Raw genomic sequence first — 13,300 nt, 5'->3', positions numbered from 1 at the left:
TGCTCTGGTGAATGAACGAAACTCCTGGTCAAACTTCAGAGGAATTACAAAAATGTATTGAAGCACCAATGAGGAACATGATTTCCACTTGACTTTCCACATCATTCTACAACAGCGAAAACAAAAACGTCCAAGTACAAGCAGTATGAACCATAAACCGCCAACATAAAAGCCTGTAAAACAAGACAAAAATTAAACTGCAGTTTTCATAAAACCAGCTGCTTACTTATGACATCATTGTTACATAAAATAGTTTCATATTTCATATGGCATCAGCAATCCCCTTTTTTAAATCCATATAAAATGTGCAAATGATCTCTTGACTGTGCCCCCTCCATTCCAACGGGTCAGCATGTTCTCCCCCTCTCCCACCCAACATTGTAGACACATTTACAAACATTGACTTTATTAATTAGCAGAACTTCTTACAGTCACATTAACATTCATTTGTACGAGATACTGTACATGTAAATGCATCCAGCAAGGCAGAGTTCATTATATCTTCTTCCTTTCTTTGGGAGGAGTGGTGGAACAACGAATTGAGAAAAAAGAACATATTAAACCTTGCGAATTGTAATTTACATACATAAATGTTTACAAAGCAAAGTAATTTCCTCTTATAAAAAACAAACATAAGCATTTATATAAAAAAGTGTCTTTTTTGGAAGTGTAGAAAGGTCAAAATCATTTTTTTTTAAAGTTCCTGGGAGCCCCTTAAAATGTACAGGGGAAAACCATGGACACCTTTACTCCTGTTTGTGGTGCCGCCACCTCACACAGATGAAAAACACGACTGTTGCGCTGATCTGACAGCCTAACTGTGAGCTCATGAGGTATTAAAGGTGATGCTCTCACAAAGACTGTGAAAATCAAAAAGTCTTAGGTCTCCATATCATAAGCACCACATGAACTACAGCATTGTTGACTTGCTGATGTTACATTGCAGCTGGATTGTTTTCCTTTTTTTTTAAATTTTTTTTTTTAACAAAAATAGCATTTTCAGGATCCACAGTCGTTTCCTTCTACGTCTGAATCCTATATGTACTCGCCTGTAGTGTCCCTTACGATGCATATTCAGAGTTCTATGCTACAGGTTTCCCTGGGAAAGAACACAGAGCAATGCATAAGGGGGGGGGGGGGGGGGGGGGGAAAAAAAGAAAAGAAAAGAAAAAAAAACAACAGCATTTCGACTCCGTAGTCCAAAGATAACGAACATACTCATTCTTCAATGCAGAGCTGAAGGTTGTTCCTTTTACATATATAAAGAAATGTAAGTGGAGCAACAGCTACTTTAAATGGCATCATTATAAATACACCCACACTTTCCCAATGGTATGTATGAATTTATCAATGAATACATAAAATGATCATTATGCATAATGTGTGTATGTACACATAAAAAACAAAAATAAAACAATTATCAATATTCATATGAAGTCCAAAACATTAAAAATGTCCAGAATACTTGCTTAGAAATAACAAAATGGTGTTTGCTGGAGTGCTTTTCTTGGAAATCTTTTCATTTTTCCCATCCGTCCATGCAAAATGGAGAAACAAACATCCGAAGCTCATTCTCTGTTCAGTCACTGAGAAAGGATCAGTGATCAGTCATCCAAATCAGCTGGGCCCTTCTTCAGAACAGGCCGGGCTCGAGTCCAGGGTTAGCTCCCTAGAGCGGGTTTAGCGCTGTCAGGCTGTTGTGATGGCATTCAGGTCCTTCATCAAACCCTCCAGGTGAGCCATCTCCTCTGACAGCTCATCCGTCTCATACGCCTTAGAGAGAGTGAGAGCCATGCAGGGGAAGCCAGGTTAGAGTTACAGCCACAGCCACACAGAGAGGAGGATGCAGGGTGAGAGAGAAAAGAGGGGAAGAAACAGAAAAGAGATGGGAGGATGTAAAAGAAGAGCGAGAGCAGGAGATCTAACGTGTTGGTAGATGAGTTGATACGGAGGTAGATGTGTGACCAAACAGAGCAAACAAATCCTGAAAATGTTTGAAACACAGTATCAATGAGACTGAAGTGAGAAAAAGAAGAATAAAGCAGAAAACACAGGTTTTGGTTGAGCATTTGAAGTATTGTTAATAGAATTTGTCAGGGAAACAAAACATTTTGTTTAGTTAGTCATTATTCACATTAGTTAGATTCAGTAAATGTAAACGGTTTGAATTAAGCCAGGCAGCAAGTTGAAGTATTAGAGTAAAGAAAGAGGAGAAAAGACAAAGAAAGCCTTTAAAAAAGGTTTCAACACTTTCAGAACAGTGAAGTGATCAGAAGATGTGTGGAGAAAAGATTAAGCTCACTGTCTCTTTCTGTGGCAGCATCTTGCTGTTTTCTGCTTGATCAGGAGCGCTGGGTACCGTCACTGCCACCGGTGCCCGCACTCGGCTCAGAGTGCCTATAGACGCCGTCTTCACACCAGGAACTGAAACCAAATATAATAAAAAAAAAGATTTCACTAAAGGAAAGCCTATAACCTGAGGTCCTAATGTCCACTTTGCCAGTTTATTTGGTGCATTAGTATGAAAATAAACCCCATTCACACCCATGTCTATATAAAGGGCAACACAGCCTTCTATTAATAGCTAAATAAATAATCATTCCTTTGAAGGCTCTGTATACAGAGATGGTATGGGTTTAGTGCCTTTGCGGACACTGCAGATGCCTGCGTCTGATTGTTTTTAGTAATTTAGAGTAATTTATGTAAAGGTGCTTTTTGATTGGGGGGGGAAAAAAACTTCATTTCTGAATCTGTTGCAAGTGAGCATAGCCTGCCCAGTGGCACCATGGGAACAGCTATTCAACAGTACATAAAAGTGAAAAATCTACTATAAATTATCAGCTACTGAGGTACGGCAGATGGACTGGACTGGACCTGAAACCTTTAAAAATGGGGCAGTATATTCTGAGATCATTTGCGAATTACATGTACATGGTCCTCTAAATGTTGTTTTACATAGATCAGCAAACGCTTTATAGAGTAACTAGTTCAAAAAATGCTTTTCCAAGTGTTTATGATGACTACATGACTGTCACATGCTGAGCACTGTTTCCCAAAAATGCTAGAACAAAAGGTCAGAATAAGCCGTGAAAATCAAATTAACCCAATTTATAACACTGCATAAGAACAATTCTACAAGTCTACTTCACCAGATAAGGAGTTACACACACTGAACTGTAAACACTGCAAATCCTAAGCCTGACTGTCTAGACCAGAGATACAGACGGAGTGTCTGAGAGAGGAGTGGAGGTTTTGGTGTGCAGGCTGACCTGGCTGGGCTAGCAGTGGAGTACAGGGCAGGGCAGAGCTGGGTGGGTTATGAGCCGAGACAGATACAGTGGGAACAGCAAAGCTCTTCATGGGGTGTGTGGGGTGAACGTGGGCCGTGGGGGGCTTGTACGAGGGTGGATCCTCCTCTTTAATCACCGCCTCTGTGTGCTGCAGTTCTGCTGCACTGGACTGCTGAGTTGGGACCACTGGAGGCTCAGGGGCAGGGGCCTGCGTCCTTACAGATTCTAAGGACAACAACATCAAACAAACACAAAGATTTACACTACAGTAATCATAGTACAATACAACACTGCAAATACTGACCAACAATGGTTATGACTAACAAGAACACATACCAACACACACTGGAATTATTACGTGAAACTGGAGCAATGAGAACGTGTATGAGAATGTGATGAATTCCGAATATGAGCAGGAGCAAAAACATTCTGAATCTGTTTAATACAAAATCCATAATGCAAAAAATCAATCATAATATGCCCGTTACTGCATGCACCACTAGTATTACACTTACTCAGCCTTTGATGGAGCAACCAATAAATCATGCCAGAGCTTTAATCAGGCCTAATATTTTGGCCCAACACAGGAATATTATCTGAGAACCTTCAGGACGAGGCTGATCTGAGCCACAGAATCAACTTTTGAATTCTGAACCTGAACCAAGACTGACAGCACAACTGTCTGAACACGACTGGAACTAACTGAAGTACACGCACTGGCACATACATGCGGGGTACTGCAGGAAGGTGCTTTGAGGCTGCTCTCAATATGAGTGGCTCTAGTGTGCCAGATTTAAAATTGCTTAAATGCTTAAGGTAATCTATGTTAGAACTAAGAACAGGGAGAAAACCAAAGCAAGAGTAAAGCAGACATGAACACACAGAGCCGTGGAAAAATTCAGAAACCAAGCAGGTGCATCTTCATTACTTGCAGAATTTTATTGATTTTAGCACGAAATTCTGGTGCTCTCTGAAATTAAAACTGTAAACATGTGTAACTGCTGTTTAACAAGTATGCAACTACACATCATGTCCAAATATTGTGCTGTTTTCTAGATATTTTGATGTATTTGTGAAGAATCTGTTGCTTACCATATCAAGGTCAAAAAGTCAGGCATCTCTTTTTTGAGACCCAACATCTATTATAAATGGAGGTCATACTAAAAACATGAACCACCACTTTGCTTCTATAAGCTCCATTAGATATGTTGTGCTTGGACCCCGATTATCACCACTTACAATGAAATTTGTTGATTGCCATTTAGCTTTGGTAGTGTATACAATGTGTTCTACATGCATTTCAAACACAAACAATATGGAAGCTGGTAGTCTTGGTTGCTCACAATGATAACATTTCCATATTAACTTTAATTTTGTTTTACCTTTTGTTGTTTAAAGAAATTCAACACATAAAAATGAAACCAATTTCATTGCTCATGAAACGAGGCTCTCTTTTCACTTTTAGGCAACGATATGAGCTCTAGCTGGTCAATAAAAATGAAATGTATCTATGGGTTGGCTCAATAGTAAGTGTGAACTGCTGCTGTGCTGTGTTTGGTGAGAGCAGAAATTCTCTCTCAGAATTCTTTGCTGACAGTAAACCCTCAAACTCCAACCCTCTAAACTACAATGCTCACCGAATCTACATACTACATAGTGAATAACATGTTTATGTTTCAAAAGGGCAAAAGATGAGTTAAGATGTATGGTAAATGCAGGCCAAAATTCATTAAAGCTGATAAATATTCAATACATTTCCTCCCAAGCTGTCTAATCCTAATCAATGTGCTTGATTAGGTAGCTGGGTTCCGTCAGGTTTGGACAACTATTTTAAGCTTTAAATCACCTCACAGTTCTCACCTGATGAAGGAGCACTGTCTAAATCAGGGCCAGGAGTGGAGGGAGTAGCAGGTGCTCTCAGACTGATCTGATGATGGAGGTAACCACGAGGCGGAGGGTGATAATGATGGTGATGGTGATGATGAAGATAGTCAACAGAATGGATGGGATGGGCACTAATAATAGCTGAGAATGTGCAGACACATGATGAGTGTCAACAACACAGACTTAATCACAGAAGGACAGACAGACAGTATCAGAGTAACGACAAACAGCTCACACAGGTTTGGTGAAAGAATGAGGGAAAAAAACATTGACTGACAAGACAGGCAATTTCCTTTGGGCAAAACCTGTATTTTGTAAAACAATTTCCAGATGCAAATGTTTTCCAACCACAGAAAAGTAATACAATAAAGCACTAGCGACAATCTTTCAGAATTCAGAGATACTAAAGGGCTCAGGTTTGAAGAAATGTGGATTCTGTGAGCTTACGTTGTGGGGGTTGTGAGTCGAAGGGCATCATTATTTTGGGCCTCACTCCTTTTCTGCCTGCCAGCGTTGACACACTCTCTTCAATCTCATGACCTGCGAATACAAACACATTACAGCCCTCACTCTCTGTCAAGAAGCTTGTTCTTGCAGTTACACCGCCAGCGCGTTCTTACCCTGGAATGAGTTGCGTCTCTGGTGGCCAGACTCACCGGATGGGTCCTGACTGCGGGGAATGGGGGTCTCCGTCATGACCGGGTTGGGCTCAGGGGATTTGTCTATGGGCTTCATCTCCAGACGCTCGTGGTGGATCCACAAGTCAGGGGGCTTCAGGTCTTTAGAGGTGCTTTTGTACTTATGTGATCCATTATTGGACTTGCAGGCAGCTCGTTTCCTAAGAGCAGGAACAACTGTCTGCTTACAGGAACATCTGATCTTTATTCCACCATCAAAATAGGTAATGAAATGTCTAAAACAGTGACTGACTCATAATACTAACTTTACAGGAGAAGACAAAAATATTCTGAACTTTTAATGTAAGTGAATGTAAAAAGTCATTTTGTTGCATTTTTGTTGGTCCAATTATGAAGTTTTCATACAATGTAAAAGGCAGCTGCTGTCTTTAGTACTTTCAGTGGTAATTTACAATAATAGGGCATCTATACGTTTATGCAAATGAAATTAAAAGACTTTAATAAAGACCATTTTAATACCAGTTGTAGTGTAATTAATGCAATTTATTGCAAAAGACCACTATTGAGATTCATTGTCATACAAATTTTTTAATTAAGCAGCAAACTGAATTTGCACTTTCCTTTACTTTCAGAACATGCTTTTTAGATCTAGGCCCCCAGTTTGGGCCATAAATGTCAAAACCCATGTCTACATTTATATTACTTTCTCACTTTTTCTGGTGGGAGTTGGAGCGTCGTGTACAGAGAAATGCCCCCACCACCACAGCGATGATGGTGAACACTCCCACAGAAACGATGATGACTATCACCAGAATGTGGTTTTCCTGACTGCCTGTGATTCCTGGCTTATCTGTGAGACAAAGACAGAGTGAGAGTGAGTGAAAGAGAAATGAGCCGAGGTGTACAAAGCATTATTTATACTCGAGAGAGCACATATTTACCAAGGGTGGATCCGAATCCATGATCAGGCAGAGGAGAACGTCCCCCAGGCGTACCATGGAAGCCTACTGACAACAAGGATAAAGCATTAGGTACAAACTGTCTTAGCAGGTAATTGTAAGGTCAGGGAGTAAATGAGACAAAGACAAAACGAGGCTTCACAGAGGGACGCAAGAAGCAAAAAGAAAGAAGCAAAAGAAGGGTAGAAAAAAAGAACAGTTACCTTGATCACTCGACATTTTGTCAGAGGGTTCAGCTGAAGGAAGCGAACAAGAGACAAAACCAGGGCAAGAAAGAGGGAAAGAGAAGGAATAGAGTGAGTAGGGGTAATGGAGGTAGAGGTAAAGGAATATTTACATACAAAGAGCTTTTCTGAGTCAATGCTTATGATGACAGTATCAGTGGGATTCTCATTGCAGCTGCTGTGAAATGTTCCAAAGTTTTTTACTCAGAGATGCGTAATAAAGTGATCTCAGAGTGGTGCTGTAATCAGCTAAATTACCTTTTGGTGTGCGGAACTGTACGGTATCAGAGAGTGGTCCCATGCCTTTAGAGTTGCGGGCCTGTATCTTAAAGTAGTAAGTTGTGTCTAGAGTGAGCTCCTGGATCTGGTGCGTCAGTCTGTTCCCCATCACCGGCTCTACAACCCAGTCATGTACCTCTGCATTCACATCCGTACTGTAGTAGATGATGTAGCCTGCAGGCAGGGAGATACGACAGTACTTTAACACAGAGACACGGCCCAACTCCAGAGTGGTTCTGGCCCACCCAGTGATGAGCTTTGCCCACCCTAGCCGGCTGTCAGAACAATTCAGACTTTTTTTTGTTCTTGGTTTAATTAAGCACTGTATCATAAAATTAGCTGGTGGGCAAGGGGAGAATTACATTCAATGACAAGGCCTTAATTAAATAAAACAGTGATATAAAATATTTGTGAGCCCTTTGAAATGATCTGAAATTCTGCATGAATGGCTCATAAAATCAACTTTATCTTTATCTAGAGTCTTATTTAACAGATAATCCACACAGCTCCCATTTCTATCTGCAGTGCAAGGTTGTACTGTACATGAAGATTTTCATTCCATGATGATTTATGTCAATTTCTATCCATTTGTGATACAACATGTTTTTGAAAAGAATGAAGTCACCCTGTTGTATGAAACTCAGATCACATTTTTGGAGAAATTCATCCAGAAATCAATGTACTTCCAATCTAACTTAAATGCTTCAAAAAATGACAAAAACATTTGTAAAACACTTCAGAAAGTGGGAAAATGTTTGGACATTGTAAAATGCTACTCATCTGAATGACAGCTTGTTCATCCAAATATCCATTTCTGTAACGCAACTGCAACGACTTAATAATAGACTTAACTTCAATTAACTGCTCAGAAACCAAAGCATATCCATTACATTACATTACATTACATTTAGCAGACGCTTTTATCCAAAGCGACTTACAAATATATCCTTTACAAACAAAGGTTCCTGAACTGCTGTGGCCAATGAGTCTGACCCATCCACTCTGTAGGTCAACAGTCATACTGCAATTTAGACTATAAAACATATAACAGAAAACTCAACTCTATTGTTCAGGGCTGTGAATTATTAAAATCAGAGGCTTTATTAAAAAGCAAAGGCCAGATTTGAGCTGGACAGTCAGCACCACTGTGTTGCAGCATTAGTTACCTGTGATTTTGCCATTGGCCTCCGTTGGTGGCTGCCAATTGATGTTGATGGTGCGAGGACGGCCCTCTTTACTGACCACAGTGACGTCTTTGGGAGCGGAGGTGGGAACTAGAGACACAGATATGTATCACTACACAGTCCAGCTGCAGCCTCTTTCAGCCTTGATAGCTTTTAAATCAGCCAGTGTTTATACTGTTAATGTGGAAGTCCACATTCCTGAGTACATGTGCTTTTACACACGATAACAGGGAATTTCCATGAGAGGAATCTCTTGATTTTTCCACAGTGAAATGCTGGTAAGTACAATCGGATGCAAAAGTTTCAAATTACATTTTGTTGACTTTCTAAGTGAAAATGTACCGCAGTAGTTGCCAAGCTGGTCTCTCAGGGATCCGCAGACAGCCCACATATTTGCTCAGTCCCAACACACAGAGATCACAAAGAGATCACAAATACTGATCGTCTAGGGGCCCCTGATGACCACTGAGAGAACCACTGCTCTACAGAGAACAAACTTAAATACTGCAAAATAAAACATGAAATGTTATATTAATAGTATAATTACTTATACTTAATAGTATAATTATAATACAGGCCACATTTTATGTTTATTTTTTCTCAATAGAGAAGAGAGAGAGAGAAAGTGCCATTAGAACTGTTGTCTGTACTGGGTGTGAATCATAAGGTGAGGTTCTTACGAGTCTCAAAGGTGGTGCCGTGAGCGGTCATACTCCACGTGCTGCTGCGTCGGCCTTTGGTGACCATAACGGAGAACTCGTACAGTGTGTTGGGCTTCAGGTTCATCACTGTGTGTGTCAGAGTGGTGGTGTTTGCAACCTGAAAATACAACCGTCACACAAGAAAATATCTTCTAAAGATTCTTAGACCTGTTCAGATGTTTGCATAAAGGAACCGTTAGATTGCCTGCATGTATTATCACTAACATAATTCCAAAAACCAAAAGCTCAACAACAGCGAGAGATTTTTTCGTGCCATTTAAATGCAATGTCAATACTTGCCCACTTGGAGGCAGTGTAAGTATTTCTTAGAGACACTGGCTTAAAACTGCAGTAAAAGAAGTAAAGGCAGAACGTAAGGGCCAAAGGGAACCCAAAGGGAAATCCAAAATCGATTTAGTGGACTTTGAGAGAGTTTAATGAATTCTAAAGGGCATTTCTAACATGCACATTCCACAGAGTGGTCTCTCTTCTGTGTGTATGTGCTGTAGCACCTTGTACTTGGTGTTGGCTGGTATGTTGGTCTTCCAGCGGACAGTGTAGAACCTAGAGTCTGTGATCTTCTGGTTCTTGGCCAAGGAGTTGTCAGCCCAGGATACTTTGATGGTATCGTGGCTGATGACGGAGGCCTGCACGCCCACGGGAGGGAGCATGGGGGAGGGATCAGGCGCTGGGGTATGGGGGGTATGATGGAAGAGTTCAAACAAATCAATATCTGGATCTATGGGATCTGCCAGCAGTCAACACGGTGTCAGGTGATTCAAACACAAAGCATGAAACAAGCAATGGATCCAAAAAAAAAAAGAAAAAGCATTGGTAACACAGAAATGAGGGAGGGGGGAGGTCATGAGGATAAAGCATTTGATGTGTTTAAATGCAGGAGGGGTAAGAGGGAAAGGAGTGATGAGAATTTGGGAGGGCAAAGAGAAAGAGATATACTATTAGAAACAGAAAGTCAATAGACTAACATACATACATACAGTTTCAGTGTCTTGAAACAGCAGAATTGTGAAGGATCATAAAACATTCAAAACCAAATACAGGATATGAACAGTGAAAGAAACCCGAGGAATCTCTGGAACAACAATGATGTGCTTATCTGTCTTTCACTAAATCCCAAAATGACCCCTACTCTACACAAACAGTGAATTATAGAGAACTACACAGGCCAGGGTTTGACCGAAATTATTACAGGAACAATTTTACGTGGCTGTAACTTCCGATAACTCATAGTATCAGCCGATAGAAATTTATTAGGTCAAAAATCCTACAGTTCTAGTTAAACAGTGCTTTACTGACTGATATGGTTGTTGGTAACTGACAAATCAGCAATCTGACTGATGTAAGGGGGTCAAATCCACAGTCAAATGACTGTTCTCCTCATATTAGAGGTGTGTATTCAACTTTAAAATATCTGTTATTGGCGGAATTTTCACTCACACCAATAAAGACACGAGACCTTAATATAGGTCACCAAACATTTTGGTTGGACCTTATTATGCATCAAATGTTGCAGCCTTTGCATCATACAGGGAATTCTAAAATATCCAGCTACAGTATATAGGACCTCGTTTGATACTCTAATATTTGCTCTTCTAAGAAATGTGTGGCAAACAGATTCACAAATTTCGCGATACCCACAAAAAGTATTTACACTTGTATATACTCCTTTCGCACTAGCTAAGTCTTTATTTCTAGGTCATGGTTATCTGATGCGCTATTCTCTCACATCTCTGTCAGGCCTGCATGTCTAAACAGCGTGCATCTCCAGCTGCAGCAGGACTGATGTTTGCCCCAAAGACTTTACAAATGTTTGAGGCAAACTGAAGTTAGCCGTGACAGGCCGGCAGGGGGTCCTGGAAGCGCTGCCCCCCCAATCCCCCCCGCAACAAAACTCCCATCCCCACCGCCCGCTGCCTGCCTCTTTCCTGTTCAGCTCTACAGTATGCTGAAAGAGAGACATGAACAAGGGTGCCTTGGCGATGGGGGGATAGCCTTCTAACACGCTCTTCAAACCCACTGACACAGACCAAACTAATTCCCTATGTCCCCCGAGCTGCAGGGGGCACTCCACTCTGGAGCATTCAGCACTGAGCACATCCAGAGAAAGAAAACTAACACAGAGTACATTTCCAACATGAACAAGCCCCACATGTACTTCAGCAAAATAAGACATTCACTCAGACTGTGTTTGTTCAGTGTTTGTGTCTCTGTAATCATATTTACTGTGACACATTAGAGAATGAGGGGTTTTGAGTGTGTGACATATGTGCTAAAGTATTCAGACACACACTACACCATAAGACAGCTGCACATGTCTCAGGGCTGCTTAGATTCTAATAAAATAATAAAGATATGTCACATGTGTTACCAAAGCTGATCCTACCCCTGAGATATGGTATCACCTCAGACAGTGTAGATATTGGATGTGGGACACAGAACCAGTCTACACAATAAAAAGGTACAATACATGAATTTTTTCAGCTTTAATAAAACAAAGAGCATTGTGAAGGCTTTGTGACACACATTGGGAAACCATGTTGTCATGTAAGATACACTTCGGGGAAAGAAGCCCCCCAGGATAAGATGCTTCCCAAACCTTATTTTCTCTCCAGATCAAATGATAGGGACCAAATATTTTTTAAAGATGTACTCTACTGCTATGGTACAATTAATTCAGAAATGAGCGAATTAGGCAACATTATGTAAATTAATTTAATGTCATTATGTACTTAATATAATCATAATAACTTTTAATTAACAAAACTGGCATTGCAAGAGTTTCTAATTTACTCCAATTTGTCTTTCGACATAGCTTATTAAAATTAAGTGTAATTATTTAGACTTGCCTTGATCAAGGCCCCAATTTCTTTTTAAATATATATTTATAATGTTAGACGTTGATTAATAGCACAATTCCTCAAAATGATTTGACAGATACATTTTATCCAGTTCTATCAAAGATGATTAACCAATGCAAGATTCACCCGGTGGCTTCTTACCCAAATTGGCGGAGCATTTTGCCTCAGATAAGCCTCAAATTCCCTTTATAAGATTTTATTTTTTGTGCTATTTACTGTCTTTGCAATCTACTTGCCCAATTTTATCACCTGAGTCTGGTTTGGTCTATGCGTCATGCGCAGATATGGTTTAGCTTTACAATAAATGGACACAGTCCTTAAGGGGGGCATTTGCCTCATTTCCCACATCCGTACTTCACAGTGATTAGTAGAACGAACTTGAGAATTATTAATCTGTGTAATTACTGATCTGTGTGTTTACCTGACTGGGGCCTGGTGATGGCACTTTCGTACACAGGTATTCCCTCACCCATATTGTTGAAAGCCTTCAGAGTGATCACGTAGTGCGAGCTGGGTTCTAGAGAAGGAGACAGAATTAAATATCACATTCCTCCCCAACACACTTCCACATTCTTTTATCCAGCCCCTCTGATGCTAGCCCACTCCCAGCTTGAGAGGGGATGATCTGACTCCAAATGTTTGTTTCAGTGGTGGAATCTAAAAAGTTACAGATGCAAAATCAAGGGGAAACATGTGAAAGAAGGGGAAAAAATGGCTACCCAAGTTGTCGATGCTGTAGTAGCGCTGTTTGTAGTCCACTTTGACAGTCTGTGCGTGAGGGTTTCCTATACCATAGCCGATGCTGTAGCCCCTCACCACGATGTCCTGGTTCTCCGGAGGAGTCCAGCTCACTACAATGCTGTTTACCAGAGGCCGCACATGCAGAGAACTGGGTGCTCCAGGTACCTGAGACTCTAAAACAGGCATTCACAAACACACTTATTTTAGTAAAAAGGGTTGAACAATATTTATCTTTTAGATAAGATTTTGAAAAAAACCAAACAGACAACATTGTGTGTTTAGATATTATACATATCCTAAAAGAGAGACACTCATTAAAAATGTATTCTATAAACCTCATCTGGCTCCTTTAACAATGTGCCTTCTATACTTTGGCCAAAGGGTAGCCAAATTCTAGTCATCTGCAGCATGTCTGACAGAGAAAAACAAACTTTCACTGCGCAAAAATGAACTTTTTCCATCGTAATGAATCTCATGTTTGCGTGTTCCTTGAATCTCAAACTCTCATGCTTGTTTCTCAC

At 40.5% G+C, this 13,300-nt stretch overlaps 1 protein-coding gene across 9 annotated transcripts in view; it reads right to left on the bottom strand.

Annotated features, from left to right (window-relative positions):
• Positions 1–34: 34 nt before the first annotated feature.
• LOC108429463 (neogenin) overlaps positions 35–13,300 on the bottom strand; it is a 128,060-nt gene continuing 114,794 nt past the window's right edge. For 2 of the 9 annotated variants that reach the window (XM_037542951.1, XM_037542953.1), the window contains exons 15-29: positions 12,758–12,952; positions 12,460–12,555; positions 9,672–9,907; positions 9,139–9,277; positions 8,441–8,548; positions 7,254–7,448; positions 6,975–7,007; positions 6,754–6,819; positions 6,524–6,662; positions 5,795–6,012; positions 5,622–5,714; positions 5,151–5,315; positions 3,270–3,515; positions 2,303–2,424; positions 35–1,773 (exon numbers count right to left, since the gene is read on the bottom strand). In XM_037542951.1, the coding sequence (XP_037398848.1) occupies positions 1,690–1,773; positions 2,303–2,424; positions 3,270–3,515; positions 5,151–5,315; positions 5,622–5,714; positions 5,795–6,012; positions 6,524–6,662; positions 6,754–6,819; positions 6,975–7,007; positions 7,254–7,448; positions 8,441–8,548; positions 9,139–9,277; positions 9,672–9,907; positions 12,460–12,555; positions 12,758–12,952 (2,135 nt within the window). In that variant the 3' untranslated portion in view covers positions 35–1,689. Of the gene's footprint in view, positions 2,017–2,302; positions 2,425–3,269; positions 3,516–5,150; positions 5,316–5,621; positions 5,715–5,794; positions 6,013–6,523; positions 6,663–6,753; positions 6,820–6,974; positions 7,008–7,253; positions 7,449–8,440; positions 8,549–9,138; positions 9,278–9,671; positions 9,908–12,459; positions 12,556–12,757; positions 12,953–13,300 lie in introns of all 9 variants that reach the window. The other 7 variants (XM_037542954.1, XM_017701205.2, XM_017701208.2 and 4 more) reach the window with 7 other exon arrangements.

The sequence above is a fragment of the Pygocentrus nattereri genome, chromosome 11 (assembly GCF_015220715.1).
Source record: "Pygocentrus nattereri isolate fPygNat1 chromosome 11, fPygNat1.pri, whole genome shotgun sequence".
Lineage (NCBI taxonomy): Eukaryota > Metazoa > Chordata > Actinopteri > Characiformes > Serrasalmidae > Pygocentrus > Pygocentrus nattereri.
Note: the sequence above shows the minus strand (reverse complement) of the source record. Positions and strands in the feature narration are given on the sequence as shown.